Below are 25,716 nucleotides of genomic sequence, written 5' to 3'. Positions count from 1 at the left end.
TGAAATTCTCCAAGCAAGAATACTGGAGTGGGTAGCCATTCTCTTTCGCCACGGGATCTTTCTGACCCAGGGAATCAAACCCCAGTCTTGTGCATTGCAGGCATATTCTTTACCACCTGAGGCACCAGGGAATGGCCCTGGTGGTATTTAAGGTAGGTTTTACCTTTAAAAAAATCTGCTGCTCATACCCTCTTCTCTCATCTAAATTTATCCAATACCACTGGTAGTACCACCTATAAATTAATTAGCATGGGCTCACATGCATCCAAGAAGGATGTGACAGAGGTCAAGGAGAACCATCATCAACTCAGAATCATGGGCAGGCAAGAAGCATCTCTATGAAGCCTCAGTCAGTTTGAATGTTGTGGGAGAACAAATGGCTCACAGACCTGGATGAATTCTTACCTCTGGAATCCATAGGGCACAGCTGACATGAGCCCATTTAGTCCCTGTTTTGGTGGTCTTCATGGCTCCACCTTTCTTTGGACATAACAGACATTGTGGATGAATGCCCAGGACACAGGAGCGACACAGCCAGCTGCCTTCTGGGACCTTGAGGATGCCGTAGCAGGCCTGGAGGCATGGGAAGGAGAGCGAGGAATGGTTAGCATCTACTTACTGGGTCAATGTCTGCTCTGGTACACAGTCACAGAGTACCCTCCACTTTTAGGAGAAAAGGTCAAACAAGCCCATATCCAGGATTTAGTAATTTTAAAACACTCAAAATAAAAAAGCAACTTCTAGCATCTGTTCTAAGATAAGCATGTCTCTCTATGAGAATTTACTTTAAGGGCAACAGAGTAAGACTAGAAGGATATACACGCAAAGGTTAGCTCAACTGTCATGAGTTTTGTGATTGCATATTTTTTTCTTTTTTGCCTCCATTTTCTAAAGCTTTCTCAATGCTTATGTATTATAATTAGTCAGTCATATACTTACTGAACAATGTCTGTATGTCATGCACTGTTGTGATCAAGGAAAAAGTGTTAGGAAATAAGTAGAGTGACACTTCTGAAGAGCAAATGAGCTAATATTAAAGAGCCTGATAGTGCCTGGTGCATAAAAAAGCACTCTCAACAAACTGTACCAATTACTTGCTTCGGCTGAAGAAAAAGGGACTTAATGGATCCTAAACTGAACACAATATTAGACTAATCACAATACTCCATAATGAGTTCGTGAAGCCACTTCAAATTCCTTACAGAATAATGATGGATAAATAAATAAATAAACTACTATGGGGGAGGGAGATTAGACTGGGTAATATTTTAGACTTCCTTTTCACTACCTCTAATCTCACCCATCCTTCCCCCTTACTGCTCAATCCTCATCATTAGAGACTATAGCTGAGGGCCACTTGGCTCCCCAGATGACCTAGCATACCTTTACCAATGACTGATTCACCACTGCAGATTCAAAGTCTGTGCCTGCCCCAGCGAGTTCACCCACAGCTCAGATTCAAGTTCCAACAGTCATTATCATGTTAGCCCCCAACTAGCCTAGCCCCCTTTCCAAACTCTCTCCATCCATATCACCACCATACTTTGCATCTTCCAGATCCAAATTCCTGGATCTCTATTATCCACTTTCCTTCATCTATTGTCCCCTGGGCTTGCTAATACTCCCTTCAGAGTGGTCACTAGACTCTGACCTTCTTCTCCATCTCCACCACAGCTACTCCATCCAAGTCCTTATTCAGATCATGCCTGGACTGATTTATTTCTAAATTCTCTTCTTTTTCCTTCATACCTTCAATCCTTCTTCTGTTTGGCTGCTATAGTCTTCATACCAATGCACAGCAATAAAGCCTCTAAAATCTCCTTCTGCTCCCACCCCCAACTCCATCTAAAACCAGGGGGTTGGCAAACTACTTAAGGCCCATTTCATAAGGCCAACAAGCTAAGTAAGAATGGTTTCCATATTCTTAAAGGAATGTTAAAAAAATAATAATATGTAACAGGGACTATACATGGTCTTTAAAGTATTTACTATCTGGCCCTTCAATGAAAAAGCCCGCTGTTCTTCACCTCAATTCTCAGATCACTATAACCCCTGTGTCTGCTCCACTTCCTGACTCCCAACCCCCACTCAACATGTTTTCCCTCATCAGGTACTTGGTCAATATCATGTATTCTTCTCTACTTTAACTGTTACGTTTCATCTCCTCAGTGATACTGTAAGGTCACTGGGGTAGGTTCTTTATCATCAATTTATCTGGATGGCTCTCTATGCCGAGCTTGAGTAGGTGGTTTGGTACAACAAATACATTTCACTTAAGAACTGAAGCTGGATTCTAACTATGCTGCTCTCACAATAGCAGGACATCATTTTATAAGGTCCCTAACCTTCAAAGCTTTTTCCTTTTCTGAAATTCAGAAAGTCTGCAAACAAATGAAAGCAAGCTTCCTCCCTAAAATAGAGCCTTTTTCAAACCAGCAAAAGAAAAACCAGTAGCTGGTTCTAGGAATACCCTTTATTACAGGGCCATTTTATTGGGTAGAAAATCATTTACTGAGCTCTTATGTAGATTTATTCCTAGTCATAAGATCACAGAAGCTTGTAATTCACTGTAGTGGCTCTCAACTTTTCCTAGACCACAAAATGATGAAGGCTGGACTCTTAAAACTGCCCACATGCACGAACATATGTTTCACATATTACTTCAGGGGGTTAATGAATTTAGTGCCAAACATTATATATATGACAGGTATAAAAACTACGAGCATGTACCTTCAGGTAAATTAATTTAGGCCTCAGTTTGAGTGTTCAATATTTGGGCTAAGAAGTAGAAAATGGAACACATTAAGGGACTTGGAATGGTCCCAATTTTCACACTTTTTAATGAAAAAAATTTAAGTTCTTTTTAAAATCCAAAATCTACTGATGTAAAATAAAACTCTTCTAAAGCACTGACCATAAGTGTATTGTAGTCACAAAGAAACAAATATTGATATAATATGGTGGCAGTAAAGAAGAAAAATTATATTTAATAAAAACAATTGTCAACATGTCCCCAATTCTATTAAGTAAACCAAATCTTCCAAATCACTTAAAGTCACTTTTCAGTCAACAGAGGGAGCTCTAACCTAAGTATCTCTTTAGAATTCAAGTGAACATACTCACTTCAGAAGAATTCTCTTATACGAAACTTTGTGTGGCACCAACATTCAGCTTTAATACATACCAGCTTATATTCTGCAAGGCCTGGTCACGTGTTATTGTCATTTCTTTCTACGTGAGGAAAGGGACCATTTATAGTCATTACTGGGTATGTTTTCAAAGCAAAATACCTTTAAGGAGAATTATTATGCTGCATTTTGTTAGCCAAAGAACCTGGAAATAATTTATTAATATTTTGTCCTAACTGTGAAGGAAAAATACACAAAATGTATACAGATGATCTTGGTACTATTACCTTCAAATCTACTAAAGATCCACAATCATTTATCTGAAAACTCTAGGGTAAGAAACATCAGGAAATTTAGAACTGTGCATATCTCAGGAAAGTAATACAGTATATACATGGCATATTATATAACCCCCTAATGCGACCAGGGCAGTACCATATAATCAAATACAATACATTAATAGTTCTCTAATAAAATATGAGTATTTTCACAAAATGCACTAAAGACTACAAAAAGCCTCACACCAGGTAAGTCCTGCATCTTCCTTCAAATCATTTGGTGCCAAACTTATAGTTTTCACCGCTTTAAAATTCTGGAAATGCAGAGAAGGGGCTGTGGACCTGTGCTGTCAGATATTTATATATTTAAGTTCATACTTAATTGATAAAGATTTTCTCTGTCACTAAAGGTGGGACATAAATGCTAGTAACTGGTAGAGTGAAGATAAATTTTCAAAATTCACTCCAAAAGGATGCAAGTAAAAGGAAGAAAGAGACCCAACTGATTACAGAATAATTCTGAATACCTTTTAATACAAAGGGTTAGGTTAGGTGGCCCAGAGAATTAAAGTCTTAAATCCTGGTTTCTCTCTCCTGTATTATTTAGTCATTTTAGTAATTTTGTAGCCAGAATGACATTTCTGAATTACAAATCATATCCTTCAGGTTTGACAGGACAAAACTGAAGCTCCTTAGTTTATCAGGGAAGGCCTTTCACATGTTCCATGTATCCCTCTCTAGTCTCACTCTCCATGCCTTCCCTACTTGACCCCATCACTCTCCACAGTTCTGAACTGCTCAGAGTTGCCTCCGACATACTTTGCCTACCCTTACTACCCCACCTGAACATGTCCTCCTCTCTGCCTGAACACATGCTGCTGGTTTTTTTCTGGCATTTCCCTTTAGCTGTTAAGATTCAGCTTGGGTTCCACCTCCTGGAAGTTATCCCCAACCTCTATCCGTCCCATGCACTTCTACAGCAGCATGGACTTCTATCTACAAAAATGCTTGGCATACTATGCTCAGTGGGCAGTTTCCTCATAGAGCCTACACCAGACTCTGATTTCCCTGGGGGCAAAGACCATGTCTGCCTCTTCATCACTGTGTCTTCAGCATGCAGCAGAGTCCTGGTACGTGGATGGTGTTGCATACCTATTTGCTAGATAAATTAATGAAATGAATGAAACACACATGTTCAAAAGGGTGAACAATTACTTAGGGTAAGGGACTTCAAGAAAGGACTTGAACTAGATCTTGAAAGATACGTAAAGTTTTGTTAGCCAGAAGTGGGAGAAGGCTGTAGGTTGGGTAAAGTCACTTCATCTCTCTTGGTGCTATCTGTAAAATTAAGGAGTGGGTCAGTTTTTTACAATCCTAAAATTCTACTGTTTAAAAGTAGAGTGGACCAAGTTTCCTGGGAGTGGTATATTTGGGAGATGGAGGAGAGCTTTGGGTGCCAGGATGAGAAGTTCGCACTTCCAGATACAGGAAGTGTAAACTTACCAAGGTTACTGACCATGGGTGTAACCTGATGATATAAAAGGGACTCCAAGGCAGAGAAGAGACTCCCAGGCAGGTAGCAAGGAGACTCCCCAGGGGACTGTAAAAGTATTGAACAAGGTGATCTCAATGGCTTGGGCATGATGATACACAATAAAGACCTGGGTTTAGCCCCCTGGATTAAAGTTAATAAGTCAACTTGGGGATGATAAGAAGTATTATTTCTAAAGGAATTACTGGAGAACAGCCAGGCCAAGTTGTTATTTTCACCCTTAAATGCAAGTTGCAACCCAGATATGGGTGCTGGAGATCATCACTGAGCTTCAGAAAGGCTGACCGTGGGGAGGTGGCGGTCTCCACTCTCACTAACCTGATGCACACAGATGTTACACTTATCACAGAATACCATATCATTCCCTTCTTCACTGTCTGGAGACCGGCACACATCACAGATCACATCTTCATCATACTCTATGCCTAGCCCTTCCTCTGTCTCAATAGCATGGTTCATATTTTCATGGCAATGGCGTTCCAGGACTTCTACTGTCTTTTCCATAAGATTCTCATCAACTGGCCCATAACCTGCACAGAAATACAAACAATCAATCAACCCATCAGTCAGCTGTCATTCCCAAATCACCTACTGTGAGCCCGGTGCAAGGGTGTGGGGATTCTAAAGGATAAAATCATCTCTTCCCTGATTTTAAAACCAGATTTTAAAGAATCTTTTACTAGAGCTGTTCTAAAATTAGTGTTTGACACATGAAAGGAGAAATACATTTCACCATATTCCTTATAAGCTGTATACACTGACCCTTTCAATTTTCTGTCCAAATCCTAGCCAGTCTCCTCCTAAAATTTGTTTTCTCTCTTTTTTTTTTTGGCTGCACCACGCAACTTGCAGGATCTCAGTTCCCCAACCAGGGACTGAACTTGGGCAATGTCAGTAAAAGCCTGGAATCCTAACCACTAGACCACCAGGGAACTCCCCTGAATTTGTTTTCTCTTAATCCCACTGAGGGAGGACTTTCACTGAACTTTGTAATTTTGAACACTTTAGTTTATAGTATAATAATTAGAATCATATAACTATTTGGATATAAATAACATGCAATGCAATGCAATGAATTGCATTCTCAGCAAACTAGTTCCAATGAGCACATTTAATGGAAATTTTCATACAAAAAGGTACCAAGTCATAAAACAAAATTCTAGGTACTGTATATATGACTATACATATGAAATACTTGTTTTTCAAACCTGATTTTTAGAAAATCCAATAATATTTTTAATGACAAACTATAATATAAAATAAACTTATTAGCATTCACAAATCTAATTGGAAATTCTGAAATGCCTTTTTTTGCCTCTTGATTCCTTTTCCTTCTATACTTTTAATTTTTCTCAGTCTTCTATACATAATAACCCAACTAAAAGATTCATAAGATGGCTATTGGTAACAACTAACATTTTTCATTTTAGGGGGACTGATGATTTTGTGAGAGCACACATGTATTTACCCTAACAGCCTATAAACTTCAGGAATAATTCTCAAAATGATCCAAAACAAATTTACCCAAATATTTCACTTAATTTGTAATATAAGACCCTAAGGAACTTTAGAATTTCACATAAACTACCTTTTCAATGCTGTAGCTACTTATGAAACCAAAAACTACTCAGGTAGTATGTTTAATTTTTCCAGACAAGACAAATTGCACATTTTTTCCCATGAAGTGAAGGACTATAGTGTCTGGTTAAAAAAACACTTGGATTCAAATTCCCACTTGACCTCATATTGGTTACATAAGCTTTGCAGTCCATGGGGTCACAAAGAGTCGGACATGACTGAGTGACTGAACTGAACTGAAGCTTTGACAAGTTATTTGCCCTCTTTAGGACTTAGCTTCCTTATCTATAAAAATAAGGATAATAATACCAAACTCTTGATCTCTTATGAGGCAGAGATGAGATCATGTTCGTACATTGCTTAGTACAGTGCAAAGTATAGTATAGTATACAGTAAGCTCTCAATTTTTAGAATTCCTTAATCTGAATAAAAAACATGCTGAAGTTAATATTATTTTTAAAACTTTAAGTTCTTAAAACCTTACTACAATATCACTCTAAAGGAAGGCTTGAGATAAAGTTATCCTCTTTTAAAAACTCATCCAAGCCTAAATGCAATGTGATATCATGGATGGGATCCTCCAACAGAAAAAGGTCATTAGTGGAAAAACTGGTGAAAATCCAATGAAATCTAGAATTTAGGTAATAGCACTGTACCTGCACTGGTTTCTTAGCTCTGACAAATGTACCATAGTAAAGTGAGATGCTAACCTGAAGGGAAACAAACTGCATGAGGGGTATGTATACTGTATTAAATCTGCAGCTTTTCTTCAGACTTAAAACTGTTTCAAAAATCTTTTTAAGAAAACTCACCCAAAGAGAATTAATGTGAGATACCAAAGGGACTTTGTTATAAGGCAGTGTCATGTTGAAGGCAGCACTGTAATGTCTTCAGTGTATATGAATGCTATATGGTTCATAAATACAATCGCACATTGAGCCATCGATCCATTTGATTATACCCTCATACCCTCATTTCCCCTTTCTGTCAGTTTTTTATTTCCTTTTCTTTGGGGTTCTCACCCTAAATTTTTTTTGACTCCCCTCTTTCCTCTTAGAAGGTAGAACAAGAGAAGACACTAAACAAAAAGTTTTAAAAAGCAAGAAGTAAGTATTGGTTACTGGCAGAATAACTATCATGCCAAACTGAATTTAATATAATTTTAATTTTTCATTCACATGCATTCAGATACCAACCTCAAAAGAAAGAAAAAAAGAGGGAAGAAAAGGAAAACCACTGATCCCTGTACTAACAAGGAACAAATGTGATTCAAACAAAAGCAAATGTATCCTTCACTGTATCTCATACAGAGAGTTAAGAACCACCCAGTTTCACAGGACCGCTTGGACCTAAACACTGTTTAGATGGAAGACTGGTCAAAAACAACTGTGTGTAAGTGTAAGGTGAGCTTCCTTTCAGCCCAGAATTTCCAAACATTGCTGGTATGGTACTGTATGGCATACATTTACTTTAAAATTACTACTATGTTTACTTCCAAGTTTTTTTGTTTGCTTGTTTTTGCTTCATTTTATTCTATTTTTTGAGAGTTGCATGACAACTTTAGAACTCACTGGAGGTAGCTAAGAACTGCTTTGGGGATGTTTTGCCTTAGGCCTGCCATTCTTCTTCCAGGCAGCAAAATTCTAAGTCCTTCATTAAGGCATCCTTGGTCATATCAACCTGTCAGTTGCAGTGGTGCTGCCCAATGCTAAAGTTGGAGCTTCTTGCCATTAGGTGGCAATGTTAGAGGTGCCACTACCCTTGGCCCTGCTCACTGATCACAGTACTTTCCAGGGCTGAGTGAAGAACCAGGCTCAGAATCCTTCTCAACCAGAAGTCCAATCAGCCAGGACCATTCTCATACTCAGAACTGGGAAACAGCCTCATGAAACCTACATGCTATCCCTGATCCGTGATATTTACCATAAACAAGGAAAGAAAAGGTCAGATTTAAATACCACTGCTCTACTTCAATATGTTTATGCACTTCAGGAAATGCCTCATTAAGATTCAAGAGGAAAATAAATGAAGAGCCCGGAAAAGAAAGGAAGCCACAGAATGAAAGCAAGTTAAATGGTCTTGACAACTTAAAAAAAATAACAAATCCAGTCAAGGAACAAGTTTCATGCGAGAAAACAACTTACCCATTGCAGTGAGGTCTTCATTGAGTTCCTGGAGCCAGAAGATGTCCATGTCGTCTAGGTCATAGCGGCACACAGATGCCGCCAGCTCCATGATGTTGATGTAGCCAGGCTCTGAGGTCTCTGGGTTGGAGCACTGGATGTATTTCCGGGGCCGGACAAATAGGACCTCCTTTTTCTTGTCGGCCATAACCCTAGAAAAACAAAAAAAGACACTGATAACAATCAACAAATGACAGATTCCATGCACTGACTGGATGGCTCAATAGCACTCAGGCCATACAGTGGAGCTAAATGTTCTCCCTCCCCACCCTGGGGAAATCCCCTGCTCTGCCAACTGAAATGCATGATAAGACCCCTTTCTAGAAGGCAAATGGTTCTACAAATCCAGTTTTGTCATTTGCTGTGAATACTCTGACTTTTAATGAAATGCTTCATTTACCCTGTGGCTCCTAAGTCCCTACTACCACTCATTCTAATAAAATGTTGTTGCATTGTGAGTTCTTGGTGCAATGGCCACCACATTTATTTAGAAGGGGAAGTAGCAGAAGGAGTGATACCTGTACAAAAGCACAGCCAGATTCCACACCAAAGGTAAGTTTTAGCTAAACTCATGATTTTCTATCATAGAGGCCATACTGGATGGTAGTAAAGAGTATAGGCTATAGACTCACACAATCTGTTTTTTACTTCCACTCATTTGCATGGTGGTCTTGGGCAATGACTTAATTTCTATAAAGTCCAGTTTTCTTAGCTAAAATATAAGGATGATAATCATAAATTATAACAGTATCAAACTTATACAGTTATTATGATGATTATATGAAATAAAATAATCAAGTGCTTAGCACAGTGTACAGTAAAAACTGGATGATTAATAATGCCATTGTTACTTTTATATCTCCTATTTTCACTATTTTTACAGATGAGTTAAAGCCAAGAAGCTAAAGATTTATACAAACATAAGGCATTTCTCAACCATAAATGATAGTGACTGTAAGTCTGGGCCAGGATAAGACAATGGGATGAAAGATTCCCATTCTTCCATCAAATTATCTAGCAGGCCTAAGTCAACCCATATTTCCCCTAACCTCTCCTGACACTTAAGATCCTAAGGCAAGGAAACCAAATAAGGAAAGAAACAGAAATTCTCACACCAATGACTGACTCCATAATCAATGTTTTAGATGCTACATGAAGTATCAGAACACATAACCAAGAGGGAATCTGAATAATTATTCCCTGAAAATTTTAAAGAACAGGGTAAGCCATCTAAAAAATAAAGAAATAGATATACAAAGAGCAGGGTAAGCCATCTAAAAAAGAGAGAAAGAAATATATATACATATATAAAATAGTGAAAACTGTTTCTCTGGAAGGCTTCTGGAGCCAGTTTCCCTACTTTAGAGTTACTATGTATGTAGAATGATTCATAAACATAAGTGTATTCATATGCATACACATAACTATATTAGGTTGGTGCAAAGGTAACTGTGCTTTTGCATTGTTGAATTTTGCCATTTGATATTAGAATACATCCTTAAATAAACATGGCTATGTTGCACATCATTTTAATGCACATTTCTTGCTTTATGTTTTTTGCTAATGACTTATTACTTGCTGTTTATTTATATTTATTTTAAACTACAGAAATGATGTTAGACAAAAAGTAAATTCGAACAATTTTTTTATTCAAGTTCAAAATGAGTTGTAAAGCAGGGGAGATAACTCACAACATCAACAATGCATTTGGCTCAGCAACTGCTGACGAACATACAGTGCAGTGGTGGTTCAAGAAGTTTTGCAAAGGAGACAAGACCGTTGAAGATGAGAAGGAGACAAGACCGTTGAAGACGAGGAGTGTAGTGGCTGGCCATCGGAAGTAACAACCACCAATTGAGAGCATCATTGAAACTGGTCCTCTTACAACTATATGAGAAGTTGCTGAAGAACTCAGTATCGACCATTCTACGGTCGTTCAACATTTGAAGCAAATTGGAAAGGTTAAAAAACTCATTAAGTGTGTGCCTCATGAGCTTAGTGAAAAAAAAAAATGGTCGTTTTGAGGTGTCATCTTCTTTTATTCTACACAACAACAACAAACCATTTCTTGATCAGATTGTGATGTGTGATGAAAAGTGGATTTTATATGACAGCCAGCGATGACCAGCTCAGTGGCTGGACTGAGAAGAAGTGCCAAAGCACTTCCCAAAGCCAAACTTGCACCAAAAAAAGATCACGGTCAGTGTTTGGTGGTCTGCTGCTGGTCTGATTGACTACAGCTTTCTGAATCCCAGCAAAACTATTACATCTGAAAAATATGCTTAGCAAGGTGATGAGATCACCGAAAATTGCAACACCTGCAGCTGGTATTGATCAATAGAAAGGGCCCAATTCTTCTCCATGACAATGTCAGCCCAACTGCACATCACACCACCAATGCTTCAAAAGTTGAACAAATTGGGCTATCAAGTTTTGCCTCATCTGCCTGATTCTCCTGACCTCTTGCCAACCGACTACCACTTCTTAAAGCATCTTGACAACTTTTCTCAGGGAAAACACTTCCACAACCAGCAGAAGGCAGAAAATGCTTTCCAAGAGCTCATCGAATCCTGAAGCATGGAGTTTTGCACTACAGGAATAAACAAACTTATTTCTCGTTAGCAAAAATGTGTTGATTGTAATGGTTCCTATTTTGATTACTAAAGATGTGTTTGAGCCTAGTTATAATGATTTAAAATTCATGGTCTGAAAATGCATTCACTTTTGTACCAACCTAATATGCAGAGGTACAGTCCACTCTGTAAATATAGAGTGAATATTTCCTAAGCATTCTTCTAGAAACTTATGATTCCAAATAATGCATGTTGAATAAAATAACTACATGCATTCACATATTTTAATTTTTAAAAAACCATACGGAGCTTTTAAAGCCAAAGGCAATAAAATATTTGAGGAAGAAGTAGAACTCTAAAATAATTAATGGAAGCTAAAAATTTGGGAAATGCTATCAGAGGCCTGCTTCCCACTGAAATGAACCCAACTAAAAAGGCCAAGACATGCGTATGAATTCTCCACAGTCTATGAGATTAAATATGCTGTGCTGTTTGGTGCATGTTTTATGAGGTAATTATAGAATATTTATTTTTTTCAAGATTCATCTTTTTCTAAAAGGAAGAATATTTTGCTTATCTATTCATCTTAATTGCCTCAAATTCCCTGTGGAACAAGGTAGACCTAGAGATGTTCTTGATTTAAACTAATACATTTATTAAGCTTCTGGAAGAAAATAAAAAGGAATATCTTTATGACCTTGGGACAGACAAAGATATTTTAAGTAAGACATAAAGTCATTAACCATAAAGGAAGAGACTGGAAATACTGTTTATCAACAGTGTATAATAAACTTTTACAAATCAATTAGAAAATGACAGATAAGTCAGTTAAAAACTGGGCAAAAAAATCTGAATATACACTTCACAAATAAGGCTATCCAGATGGCAAAAATCTCAAAAGTTTCTCAACTTCATCAGTTAATACAGCAATGCAGACTGAAATCATAATCACCATTACCTACCAGAATGGCTAAACTTGAAAAGATCGACCAAAAATTGAAGATACTAAGTGCTTGTAAGGAAATGGAGCAAACAGACCACCGCTGCTGGGAATGTGAACTAGTACGATCATTGTGGCAAACTGTCTGGCAGCAGATATTATGGCTGAACATATGTATACCCTATGACCAGCAAACCCACTCCTATGAATATACTTTAAAAAGTACACATACATATATATATATATACACACACACTAAAAGATGAACAAAAATGTCCATATTAGCATTTTTCATAATAGCTGAAAACTGAGAGCAAACCAAATATCTATCAAAAGCAGAATGCATAAATAAAGTGTGGTATATTCATAAAATGCAATATTACACAGAAGTGAAACTTAATGAAATGCTACATGCAACAGCATGGATGAATCTCACAACCATAATGATGAACAAAATAATCCAGTCTCAGTATGAAGGTTAAAAACTGTCAAAACTGCCACCTATGGTGAATGAAGTCAGTGGGGAGGAGGAGGAGGGCTTCTTGGGTGTTGATAATGCTCTATTTCTTGATCTGGGTGGAGGTTAAACAAGGGTATCATGAAAACTGAGTTATACGGTTATGCATTAGTTATCTTTCCGGGTGTGTATTTCAATGCAAAATTTATAACACGATGATGATATTATCTCATTCATCTTTTCATATGTCTGAATCTAAGGACTAAGCCTATGACAATAAAAAAAAAATATAGGCTCAAACAGTAATGACAAAGGATACCCACAAGGAGAAATTCTTATGATAGAGGGAAGGTCTATGACAATAAATGAAAAAATACTACTTTGGGTTTTGTAAAATGCAGTTTTAAGATCTTCAAGTACACATTATATTGCTATAGCTGGTGGAAATCCCAGGATCATCCCTTGGTAATTTTCTTCTCTGGCCACTATACACTAGGTAGAGGGGCATTCTCTGAATGGTCATCAGATCATTGAACAAAATAGCAAAGGCACACAAGCCTAGAGGTATGAGCAAGTCTGTTAGGGTGATGTAGTAAGTGCAGTTTTAAATTTGGATGTTTGAATGTAAATGAATGTGTAATAACTTCCTGGATGACCAATTTTGGTGAAAGGACCCACAACCACACCTACTTAGCCTCATAGAAAGAAGGCCTCTCCACCTGCTCCTCAGAGTAGGTCAGCTAACCTCTGGCCCATGTGAACACTGCTGTGACACTAAGGAGGCATTAAAAGGAAGCTGGAACCACTCTAAGCTGACCTATAGCCTCTTCCAGTGTTTTATGCACACTGAGTCCTCAGTGAGTCTTCAGTTGATCTAAATATTTAACAGGGAGAGACTATTATTAGAGAGACTTCATTTCCTAACGAGTGGATCAGAATCATTTGTGAATAGCACAAAAATTGCACAAATTCCATAACATCATGGACTTTTAAAGGCTTGAGTAAATGTCTTAAAAGCTAACTAAATAGAAGCCCCTTATAATAATATCCCTAGGAATAGTTTCCCAAGATGCCCCTTGTTAATTTTGCCACTCTTGCTTCTCTGCAAGACTCCATGTCTCATCTATGAAACAAAGGACAATTATAACCTCTATGACAGATGGTATTTTAAAAATTCCACATGCTCTTCTACAATGTGACTCTGCCCCTCCCCCATCAAGTGGCGAAGTCTATTTCCCCTCCTCTTGAATCAGGGAGGGCATGTGACTCTTTTCACCAATGAAATACAGCAGACGTGATGCTATCAGAATTGCAAGGCTGCATCATAAAAGGGAAAACAGCTTTCACCCTCTTTGCTGGAACACATACATATGGACCCCTGTGCCTAAGGCCTGTAGAGTCTGCCTACACAGAGGTTGTCATGCTATGAGGAAACCAAATCAAACAGAGAGGCCACATGCAATATTTACATCATCCCAGCCCAGGGAGCAGACATGTTAGTGAAAAAACCTTTAGATGATTCCAGCCCCCAGCCGCTGAGTCACCCCAAACTTCAAGTCTTCCTCATTGAGGCCCTCGGCATCATAGAGCAGAGACTAACCATCCCAACTGTGCCCTGTCTGAATTTCTGACCCACAGAACCAGTAACTATAAAAACATGGTTGCCTGACAATAAGTTGTGGAGCAACAGTAACTGAAAAAACAATTTATACAGCAATAGTAACTGGAAAAACCACCAAAAGACTGCTTTAAACTTTAAATAAGATAGATGTGTATATAAAAGTGCTCTTTATTAATTCTCATAACTGAAAGCAAAATGGTAGACTGCTGCTACCTAAAACGGAAAGGAAAAAGAGCTGAAGAGTGGGGCAAGGAGAGTAGTGGGAGGTGAGAGAAGCATGATGGTGAAATACAGCAGTGGAGTGGGAGGCAGGCTTGTGCTCCCATATATCACTAGGGGCCACTCTTCCTTTGACTTATATATATGAAATCTGATATATCTTGAAAGTAGAACCAAGGATCTCCTTTGATATTGAATACAGGGTATGAGGCAATGAAGAATCTAAGATGATTCTATGAATTTTGGTCTGAAAGACTGAACAGGGAGAATGAATCTGCTATCAGTCAAATGTATAAAATTACAGGTGGAACTAGTCTGGGAAGAATATCAGTAATTCAGTTTGGGACACTTTAAGTCTGAGATGTCTATTGGACATCCAAGTGGAAATGCTGCATTGGTGTTTTTATCTATTTGAGTCTAGAGTTTAGTGAAGAAAGTACTGCTGTCTGTAACCTAGTTAATCAAACATTTATATTCCAAGGAGAAATAGGGGCCTCTCTGGATATCTAATCATCCTCTCTTTCAGTATCACTAATGACTCAGAAGTATATTTGTTAAGTGAAAAAAGCAAGTTACAGAATGTTCCCATGTACATACATATGTACATGTTGTCAGAGAAGACAATGGCAACCCACTCCAGTACTCTTGCCTGGAAAATCCCATGGATGGAGGAGCCTGGTAGGCTGCAGTCCATGGGGTCACGAAGAGTTGGACACAACTGAGGGACTTCACTTTCACTTTTCACTTTCATGCACTGGAGAAGGAAATGGCACCCCACTCCAGTGTTCTTGCCTGGAGAATCCCAGGGATGGCGGAGACTAGTGAGCTGCCACCTCTGGGGTCGCACAGAGTCGGACACGACTGAAGCAACTTAGCAGCAGCACATACATGTTGTATAAGCACACATATACAGTTCATATTTGTGTCCTGATGTTTTTGTTTTTACAGTAAGTCAATTTATAATTCATCTAAGGCTTCCCAGGTGGTGCTAGTGGTGAAGAATCTGCCTGCCAATGAAGGAGCCACAAGTGATGAGGGTTTCATCCCTGGGTTGGGAAGATCCCCTGGAGGAGGAAATGGCATCCAACTCCAGTAATCTTGCCTGGAAAATTCCAAGAGCAGAGGAGCCTGGTAGCTACAGTCCATGGGGCCACAAACAGTCAGACATGACTGAGCGAGTGAGCATGGGCACACAAGCACACACATACAACATTAACCATTTATGTGTAATATAACTTATAATGCATGCTTCCTTTCAAACAAACATGAAGCATTGTTTTCCCTCCATTGGACCCTTACTGTGAAAGAAACTAATTTAAATAAACAAATGAAAACAAAACAAAAGCTTATCACTGATGAGCATCAAAATCATCCAGTCTACCTAAAAAACATGCAATGGTGTTACTATCATTTTTATTTGTTGACCTTAACTTCAAAAAATTCCTGTGGTAATGAACAGGCTTATCTAAACAGCTGAAACTTGCAGTGCAAGATGACTCTGTTTCATAATTCTCTGCAGCCCTCACCTCAATCACCACATATACATACTACACTACCCTAAAGGACAAGAGAATTGCAGAAACGACAATAGAACAGAGAGGAAAACCTTACCTGAAAGTCAGAACAAAAATTCTAAAAGGATTTGCTCCACCTAATCTGCTCTATCTTTTTCCATCCCTTTTCAGTTACTACAGCAATGAATAAGAGTAATTCTAGGACCCAAGAAACATGTCAATTCATATACATCCAAAATTTCTTCTGTAAGTCCATTAGAAAACACAATTCTGAAGTATTTTGACAATATTGTGACTTAGATAATAAATAAAAAGCATGTTTAGTTTTATTAGTATTTAAGTTTCTCTAGCTGATTGACTTATTCTGGCTGTAGGCAATAAGACAAGTAACTCAAATACAAACATTACAAACATTACTATTGTGATGGAATGAAGAAAGTCACAAATCCTTTGATAGTCCTGTCAAGAGGTGGGATCTATTTCCCTCCTCTTCAGTCTGAGACTGCTCTAATAAAACATGGTAGAAGTAGTACTGTGTCATTTTCTGAGCCTAGGCCTTGAGAATGGCACCTTCTACTTCTTATCTCTAAGAATACTCACTCTTGGAGCCCAGAGCTGCCATGTAAGAAGTCAGGCTATTCTGATCATGTGGACAGGTCCTAATACTAAATGGGAATCTGGGCAGTACACATCACAGCATCAACTACAGGGTTACAATGGTGAATAAAATCAGTAAGTTTCCTGTGCTCATGTAGCTTTGAGTTTGTAATGCCACTGGCCAAAGTGTAAGAGAGAAATGCTAATATGTTAGCCAAACCTAGATGGCACATAGCAAGGCTGCATTCCCCAGTACCCTTTGCAGTTAGGTGGGCCATATGAATGAGTTCTGGTTAATGGCATATGTGCGGATCATCTACTTCAAAGTCTAGACCCCCTCCAAATCTACCTGCATCACCCTCCATGTTGTCTTTTCTTTTCCTGCAAACTGAATTTAAAAGTTTGGGGGTGGAAAAGAGTGGGAAAAGACCTAGCAGATAGAGGAGCCACTCCAAAAAAGAGCCTGAGTCTCTGAATGACTATGAGGGGCAGATATGATTCACATCTCAAATCCACACTGGATGGAGACATGTGCAAAAAATAAAACCTTCATTGTGTTGAGATGCTGAGATTCTTGGAGATGTTTGTTATAGCATTTGGCCTATCATGACTAATACGTACATAATGGTAAAAAGTTTTTTCCCAGTATTTTCATGTTTGTTTCCACTTAAGTAACTACTGCATTACATTAGATTCATTCTTATATTTCTCTAACACATTTATATTTTGGGATAGTCTCTCTAGAGATATCCATCAGTAGAAAATAACCAACCAACAAGGTTTAAATTTTACTAAAACTAACATGGAGGGGTCAACTCAAAATAATATATTAAAAGATTTTAATTTTTACATTCTGATACTTTTTATATGTTATTGTGAACTGCTGCAACATTCTTTATTAAAAGCATTTAGCACAAAATCAAGGAATGTCCTCATGCTTTTAAAGCACACAGATTAATTTTTTAAGTTTGGGAGGCAGGAAGAATTTTTACAATTAAATAATTATTAGTGAACATTTCTTTTTATTTTTTTTAAATGTAACAATATTAATGTAATAATGTTTGGTCAAAACTAAAATCACTATTCCAAAGATGAATCTAGCACTGATTCTTGAGGTGCAGGTTTTGAGTTTTATGTGCATAAACCACCCTGTGAATATTTCTTTGTATATGAAAGTAATACATAATTGTTGAAATTATTAGTTTTAAATTTAAAAGCAATCATAGCAAGGGTTTGTTATAGAACATTTACATTTGTTTAGATTTGGCAGTTGTGTCAGAAGAAAATACTTCTATTTATTTTGAGAATAAAGCTACATCTTTTAATTTCAAAAACTAAGTATTCTCTCAATAGTATAAATGACCACACTGTTACCAGGCACCTCCTTAACTGCTAGGAAATTTGTAATCTATGAAAAAAACAACAAAAACATACAAAAAGAAACACTAACATAAAAAGTTATAAAATTAACCAATAAAAAGGAACATATCTGATATTGTCCTATATAGTGGGAAAAAGTAGCATCTTTGGACAGAGTGAAACATACAGTAGATAAATTAGCATCTCAGTTCAAAATAGGAAAAACTAAAAAAATCAGTTTGGTAGATTTGTGAAAGGGAATTTTAAAAAATGGAACTGGCATTTCTTGGTTATTCAAGAACCATGCTTTCTTTCTTGGCAGCCTGGTGAAACCAAGGTGGTTGAGGTTGGGGTACAGTGTCCATCTTTCAAAAAGGAAGCTGCTCAACAAGTGGTGCCGGGACACTTGGATATCCACATGCCAAAGGATGAAGTCAGACCTTTAACACCTCACACCATACACAAAAATCAACTGAAACAGATCAAAGACCCAAATATAAGAGCTAAAGCTACAGAATTTTGAGAAGAATTCTAGGTATAAAACTTCATCTTGGTTTAGGTAATGATTTCTTAGATATGACACCAAAAGGACAAGCAACCATAAGAAAAAAAAATAGTACACTGAACTTCATCAAAATTAAAAACTTCTGTGCCTCAAAGGACACCACCAATGAAGTGAAAAGACAACCCAGAGAATGGGAGAAATTATTCACAAATCATGTATCTGGTAAAAAACCTATATCTAGACTATGTAAAGAACTTTTACCATTTTAACAATAAAAAGACAAATAACACACTTTTCTAATGGGCAAAAGATGTGAATAATTTCCCCAAAGAAGAGATATACATAGGAGGTATGCATGGATGCATCAAGTAAAAATGGAACATTCTACAACTGCTGGTCAGAGGACATTGTCACCCTTTTCACTAAAAGGCTAGATTTTCAGCAGCCAAAGGCAGCCATTCCAAAGTGAATATGACAGAACATAAAGAGATGAACTGACATGTTTCACTTTACAGTTTGAACAGTAATGTTTCACAGGAAAGGGAAAAAAAAACATTGTATTTGCTAACCACATAAAAGCTTCTTCTCTTTGTAAAAGTACAAAAGCTCTTTTCCAAGAATATACAACTGGCTGATAAGCACATAAAGAAAAGATGTTAGGACTTCTCTAGCGCTCCAGGAATCTACCTTCTAATGCAGGGGATGTGGGTTCAATCCCTAGTCTGGGAACTAAGATCCCACATGCCCAGGGGTAACTACTGAGCCTGTATCACAGAACTAGAGAGACCAGGTGCCACAACCAAGACCCAACATAGCCAAAAATAAACAAATAAATAAATAATAAAAAAGAAAAGATGCTCAACATCATTAGCCAACAAGCAAATGCAAAATCACAATGAGATGTACTTCAGACCCACTAGGATGGACATAATTTAAAAAATAGAAGTGTTGGTTAGGATATGGAGAAAATGGAATCCTCATAAAATGCTGGTAGGAATGTATGGTTGACCCTTGAACAAGACAGGAGTAAGGGGTACTGACACCTCACACAGTCAAAAATTCACATATAATTTACAGTTGGCCTTCCATATCTGTGGTTCTGGATCTGTGGATTCAAACAACTGCAGGCTGCATGTTACTATAGTATTTACTATTGAAAAAAATCCACATATAAGTGGACCTGCACAGTTCAAGCTCATGTTATTCAAGGGTCAACTATAAATAATATCTTTTGGTTGTTTACTAATTTTCTTTCCTACCCATCCACTTTCCTCTTTGCTTCCTTCATCCTATTCTCTTTACAATGATAAATGTATACTGAAAACCTACTATTAGGCAGTAAGGGTTCTGCTCTTAAGTAGCTTATAGTCACATTTGTTGTCTTTCTTCCTTTTCTCTTCTAATCACATACTGCTGTGCTGTCATGTGCCCACTACCACATTTTCTTACCATCTACACACTCCTCTATTTGTGATGATTGCATATATTTATAATTATATATATGGATATTTTTATTAACATTATTGAGGTATAAATGACATATCAAGCTACATATATTTAAAATGTACAAATTAATAAGTTCTGACACACATATAAATTTGTGCAACCAGAACTACAACCAAGATAATAAATATAACCATCACCTCTAAAAGTTCTCTTGTATCCTCTTGCTCCACTGGCCACTTCCAAAAAACCCAATGATCTGCTGTCACTAAAGCAGGTAGTCCTTACTTTGCACAGTGGTACTGTACTGTAAAAATGACTTCAAACTGAGACTGTGAAAAGCAATCTTAATAATCACTGGGAAATTATGATTTTTCAGTGACCTTTAAAATTTTTGTCAAAACATTTTACTCCCTTATTGTTGGCTATACTATATAGGGAAATAAAAAATATTAAAACCAATATGCATTTAATACCCTATCATTTGAAACACTGAGAATTTAAACTCTTTTATCTCTTTGTAAAACTTATCAAGAGTACAGTGCTTAACTCTTAATTAACAAAACTTATGAAACAGAATAAGCAACTCTTCTATGTCCTGCAAAGTTGTCATACTACTGTATGAACTTGGATTAGTTTCCAACATTTTGTCCTTTGTGCTTTCACTGCTGTAAAATTTTTTGAGAGTTCCTTTAATGTGCAGTTTCATTCTGGCATCATTTTATCTGGAACATCTTCATTCTTTTCATCACAATCACTTTCTTCATGTCTGTATGTTTGCCTTCATTAAGCTCCTCTAGCTGCATATCTAGAATCTCTCAAACTGCAATAGTGCATCCACATTCCCATGTTCAACTATTTATTCTATAACTACATTGAGTTTAATTCAAATTTCTCTTTCAGTATTATCAGTTTTTATTTCTTTAAATGTTTGGTAGAATTTCCCAGTGAAACCATCTGGGCCTGGAAGTATTTTTATGGAGAGGTTTTAATTACAAATTCAATTTCATTAATAGTTATGGGGTTATTCAACTGATTATTTCACATTGAGTAAGTTGTGGTAATTTGTTTGGATAACCCCCAGGAAGGCAGGAAAAACAAAAGAGAAAAAAAAACAAAACAGAGAACACTCAAATACACACACAATAAAATAAAACAGCAGACTTAAGCCCTAACATATCATTAATTACATTAAATGTAAATGGTCTAAACACATTAAATCAGAGGTTGGCAGAATGGATTAAAAAACATGATTCAAATATATGCTATCAAAAACACTTAAGATACAAGCATATAAATAAGTCAAAAGTAAAATAAAGGAGAAAGATATAAATACAAACATTACTCAAAAGAAAGCAAGAGTGACAACATTAATATCAGATTAAGTAGCTTTCATAGCAGAGGAAATTACCAGAGATGGGGAGGAATATTATATAATAAAGAAAGGATAAATGTACCAATAAAACATAGCAATCATAAATGTATGAGCACCAAACAACAGTGCTGCAAAATATTTGAAACAAAAACTGATTGGGATGAAAGGAGAAAAAATAACTTCCCAGTTATGGCTGGAGACTTCAACCTTTGTGATAGAACAGACAGAAAATCATCCAGGAGATAGAAGAACTCAACACTATCAACTAACAGGATTGAACTGACATTTATAGAATACTCCACCCAACAGCAGCAGCACAGGCATTATTTTCAAGCACCCATGGAACATATACCATGATAGACCATATCCTGGGCCATAAAATAAAACTCAACAAATTTAAACAAATTAGTATTATACAGAGTGTTCTCTAATATAATGGAATCAAAACTAGAAATCAGTAATAGAAAGGTAAGAACATACTCAAATAAAGTAAAAACCACACTTTTAAATAAAAGAAGTCTCAAGGGGAAAAAAGTGAAAAAAAAAAAAGTCTCAAAGGAAAAAATACACTAAAGTGAATGAAAATGAAAATATAACACATCAAAATTTTTGTGACATAGCTAAAGCAGTGATGAGAGGGAAACTTATAACATTAAATGCTCATATTGGAAAGAGGAAATGTCTCAAATCAATAAGCTATGCTCCCAATCCAAGAAACTAGAAGAGCAAAATAAATCCAAAGCAAGTAAAATAATTGAAGTAGTAGAGATAAGAGCAGAAATAAATTAAAAACAGAAAAGATAACGAAACCAAAGTCCAAATTCAGATTTACATCCTACAATTTATCATGTCAAGGGTCTGCTATAATACCTAGCTTCAGTGAAGCATTTACCACTGGTTTATTGTGATTATCATGGCCACTCCTGAAGGAAGAATGTTATTTATGCATGGCTGCAGCACCAAACAGACAGTGTGGCATATGAATGACAATGCAGCTTCATGTGATGTTGTGGAACATTTGAGATACAGAACATTGCCTAAGATTCTGAGCCATACTGCCCCAGCACTTTGCACGAGCCGCTATATAGCTTTGCGGTAGAAAAACCTAAAGAATCTACAGCATGTGTTGTAGTTTGGAGAAAGATAGCAGCACAAAGAAGCTATACCATGGAGAGTACTTTGTGTGGCTGTGATCAGGGAACACATAAGGGTTTACAGATTGGTACTTGAGAATTGGAAGAGATGGGAGCAAAATTTTGTGTTGGCCTATCATGTTTGAAAAGACTGATATCCTCATTGGAATATAATCTGCCTTCCAGTCTGCTTGACTTTGAAAATGACTTGATTGAATGGAGCTGCAGAGTAACTAGCCCCACCCCCCGCCACTTATGTTTTGGATGAAGATGAACCTTGATTCCTTGAAGAAACAGATTACAGTATAGACAGTAATGATGAGTTAGATACCGAATTGACTGAAAATGCAAGAGACTATGAACCTTCTGTCCAAGAAGTAGTACTGTCTGACTCTGAATCAGGAACTCTTTGATTTAGAGGGTTGAGCTCTTTGCCATCTCTTGTTAATTGCAAAGAAGAAATGAAATATCTTGGTTTTTATTACACAGCAAGTTTGAGAGCAATGAGTTTAAAGAGAGCTGACTCAGATAAACAGAAAGCAACTTGGGCCTGTTTGGTTTCAAGACAATGAACATGTTTATTAATTCATGATAAAAAGATGGCTTTGTGAAATGGTCAATAAAAATGACCAACCTATAGCAAGTAAAAAAAGGAGATAAAAATGGCCAATATAAAAAAAAAAAAAAAATGGCCAATATCAGATATGAAAGAGGGGGGATATACTACTGTTTCTTTTGCTTTAAGTGTGTTCATAATGGCTCACTGAAGCATTTTTATGATGGCTCCTTTTAAATCTTTGTTAGACAATTCTACTGTCTCTGTCACATCGGTACTGGCAGCTACTGATTATCTTTGATCAAGTTGAGATCTTTTTAGTTCTTGATATAAGTGATTTTTTTCCACTGGAACCTGGACACTGGGTATTATGCTATAAGACTCTATTTCTTCTTTAAACCTTTTATTTTTACTGGCTTCCTCTGACACTGCTCTGGCTGGAGATCTGGTTGGGGAGGATATCATCTCATCACTGTTAGGTGATTGTAGAAGTCCTGGTTCACCATTTGGCCTATGTTGACATTCAGGGGCAGGAATTCTTTGTTACTACTGGGGGAGGCTGAGAATGCTGGCTTCTCACCAGGCCTCCACTGATACCTCCCTTGCTGGGATTGGTAAGATAACCTTACTACTGCTCCTTATATGGTCTTCACTGATACCACGTGGCAGGGGGAGAAGGTGTCCTCATCACCTCTAAGGAGTGGTGAAAGTCTCTGATACTACCACAGATGGGAAAGAAAGGGATGCATGATTACTACTGGTTTAAGGTGGTAGTCTAGGCTCCTCACTGTTACTGCAACAGTATATGAAAATACTGACAGTAAAGACATGAAAATGTCATGAAAATGTTCATTCATGATACTGTAGTGATTTCTAAGAGGATGGTGGCAATGACGATGAGCTAGTGAGGCTAAGTATGTATGTTGGGCAAGACTGAAGTTTTTCTTAACAGAGAATAGACAGTCTCTCTGTGGGTGGGACAACCCGGGCTTGCGTTTTTAGAAGTGATTTGACAGCATTTCTGGAACATGACTAAGACCTAAGAACCTGCTGCTGCTAAGTCGCTTCAGTCGTGCCCGACTCTGTGTGACCCCATAGACAGCAGCCCATCAGGTTCCTCTGTCCCCGGGATTCTCCAGGCAAGAATACTTGAGTGGGTTGCCATTTCCTTCTCCAAGAACCTGATGCTAGGGGCCAAAAATTCAAGAATGTGGTCTCTGCTCTTTAAGATCGTTAAGAACCTAATATGTACTAGAAATAGATAGCTGTACAATGAGATGTACAATTTCTCATAGTAACCAGGAGGTCCCACCAGCCCTTTTATCTGATGCTATTCCTTCCTTCCCTCACTCATTCATTTAAACTTATATCAAGCATTTTATTTCATGCTGGCCTTCATGCAAAACACTCCGAACACAAAGACCAGTAAGAAAAAATGGCTTCAAAAACTAGTCATTACTCTTGAAGAGCTAAATTTACTATGTCCTCTTGGCAAAAAATACTCTCCTACTTAAACTTCTTCTCAAGTCTTTGCAAAGGAAGGCTGTGTGCTTATGGTCAACCCATTATTCCAGTTATCCCCTTTCATTTGGGTTTATGCATTTTACAAACTCTGTATGTTTTGGCCCTCTGTTTACAGATGCTATCACTATGAGGCCCCTATTAAAATGAAGCAACTTCTCATGGCGTTATATATTAATAGGGTTATTATGGGGTTATGTAATTAGTGCTCTGTTTCTCTTCAAAGGCTAATAAATGCTACTGATTGTTGAGTCAGACTGGGAAATCTTGGTCTCCAAAACCTTATCATAATTTCAGACTGGACTTCCAACAGTTTTATCCTGTGAATAGGTACATATTATATCCCTAAATAAAGAGTCTGACTGACTACTGACCTATCTTAGTTTGGTATAATCTGCCATTGGTCTGAGTGAGTTGCTGAACATGTATGTGACTTAGCATTATAAATGTATAGTTAGCCACTCAAAGTCTCCCCTCAAGCAGCTCACAGACGACTGTAAGAGCATTCATCCCCTAAATCAAAGATACAACCATGAAAATACCTGACGGAAGGCTGTGGAAGAGTGTCTGGATTGGCTGGTACTTGGACTCCCTTCTCCCATTCTTCCTTCCATGTATCCGTGAAGAGGTAATAGCTGTCAGGGTTAATATGGTGAGAGTCTGGAATCTTCATGGCACTGATAAGGTCCTTCCGGAATACCTGGTAAGACATTGCACACACCTTGAGAAGACCATCACTATGGAATTAACACCATTTAATGTTCTCCTTTTAAAAAGACCATCCCCACCCACTCAGCACTCCAACAAGAAAGACATCTCTAACTTCCTAAATGGTCAGATCAACTTCTATTTGGAAAGGGTCTGAAGAATTGACAGGAAAGTCAGCCTGTTCTGGATTTAATAAAGAGTAAAGGGGTTCTTCCTGAATTTTCTTGGGCTCCTTGAATTTAAATCAACAGTACAGGATACTCTTAAAAAGTCTATGTAAATAAAAATCCTTAACTCTCTCAAATTAATCAAAAAGTATCCTATGATAACTTATAATCATTTAGCTATCAACTTATTTTAAAATTATTTATATAGACATAATTTTAGTATTACAGAGAAGTTACAAAAATAATACAGAGATCCCATATATCCTTATATTTCCCTCTAATGTTAACATCTTTTTTTTTTTCTTTTTT

At 37.3% G+C, this 25,716-nt stretch overlaps 1 protein-coding gene across 2 annotated transcripts in view; it reads right to left on the bottom strand.

The window, feature by feature from the left end:
- JADE3 (jade family PHD finger 3) overlaps positions 1 to 25,716 on the bottom strand; it is a 139,755-nt gene that overhangs the window by 24,059 nt on the left and 89,980 nt on the right. For both annotated transcript variants that reach the window (XM_043896152.1, XM_043896150.1), the window contains exons 4-7: positions 25,075 to 25,232; positions 8,681 to 8,871; positions 5,277 to 5,488; positions 406 to 573 (exon numbers count right to left, since the gene is read on the bottom strand). In XM_043896152.1, coding sequence (XP_043752087.1) covers positions 406 to 573; positions 5,277 to 5,488; positions 8,681 to 8,871; positions 25,075 to 25,232 — 729 coding nt within the window. The remainder of the gene's footprint in view (positions 1 to 405; positions 574 to 5,276; positions 5,489 to 8,680; positions 8,872 to 25,074; positions 25,233 to 25,716) is intronic.

The sequence above is a fragment of the Cervus elaphus genome, chromosome X (assembly GCF_910594005.1).
Source record: "Cervus elaphus chromosome X, mCerEla1.1, whole genome shotgun sequence".
Lineage (NCBI taxonomy): Eukaryota > Metazoa > Chordata > Mammalia > Artiodactyla > Cervidae > Cervus > Cervus elaphus.
Note: the sequence above shows the minus strand (reverse complement) of the source record. Positions and strands in the feature narration are given on the sequence as shown.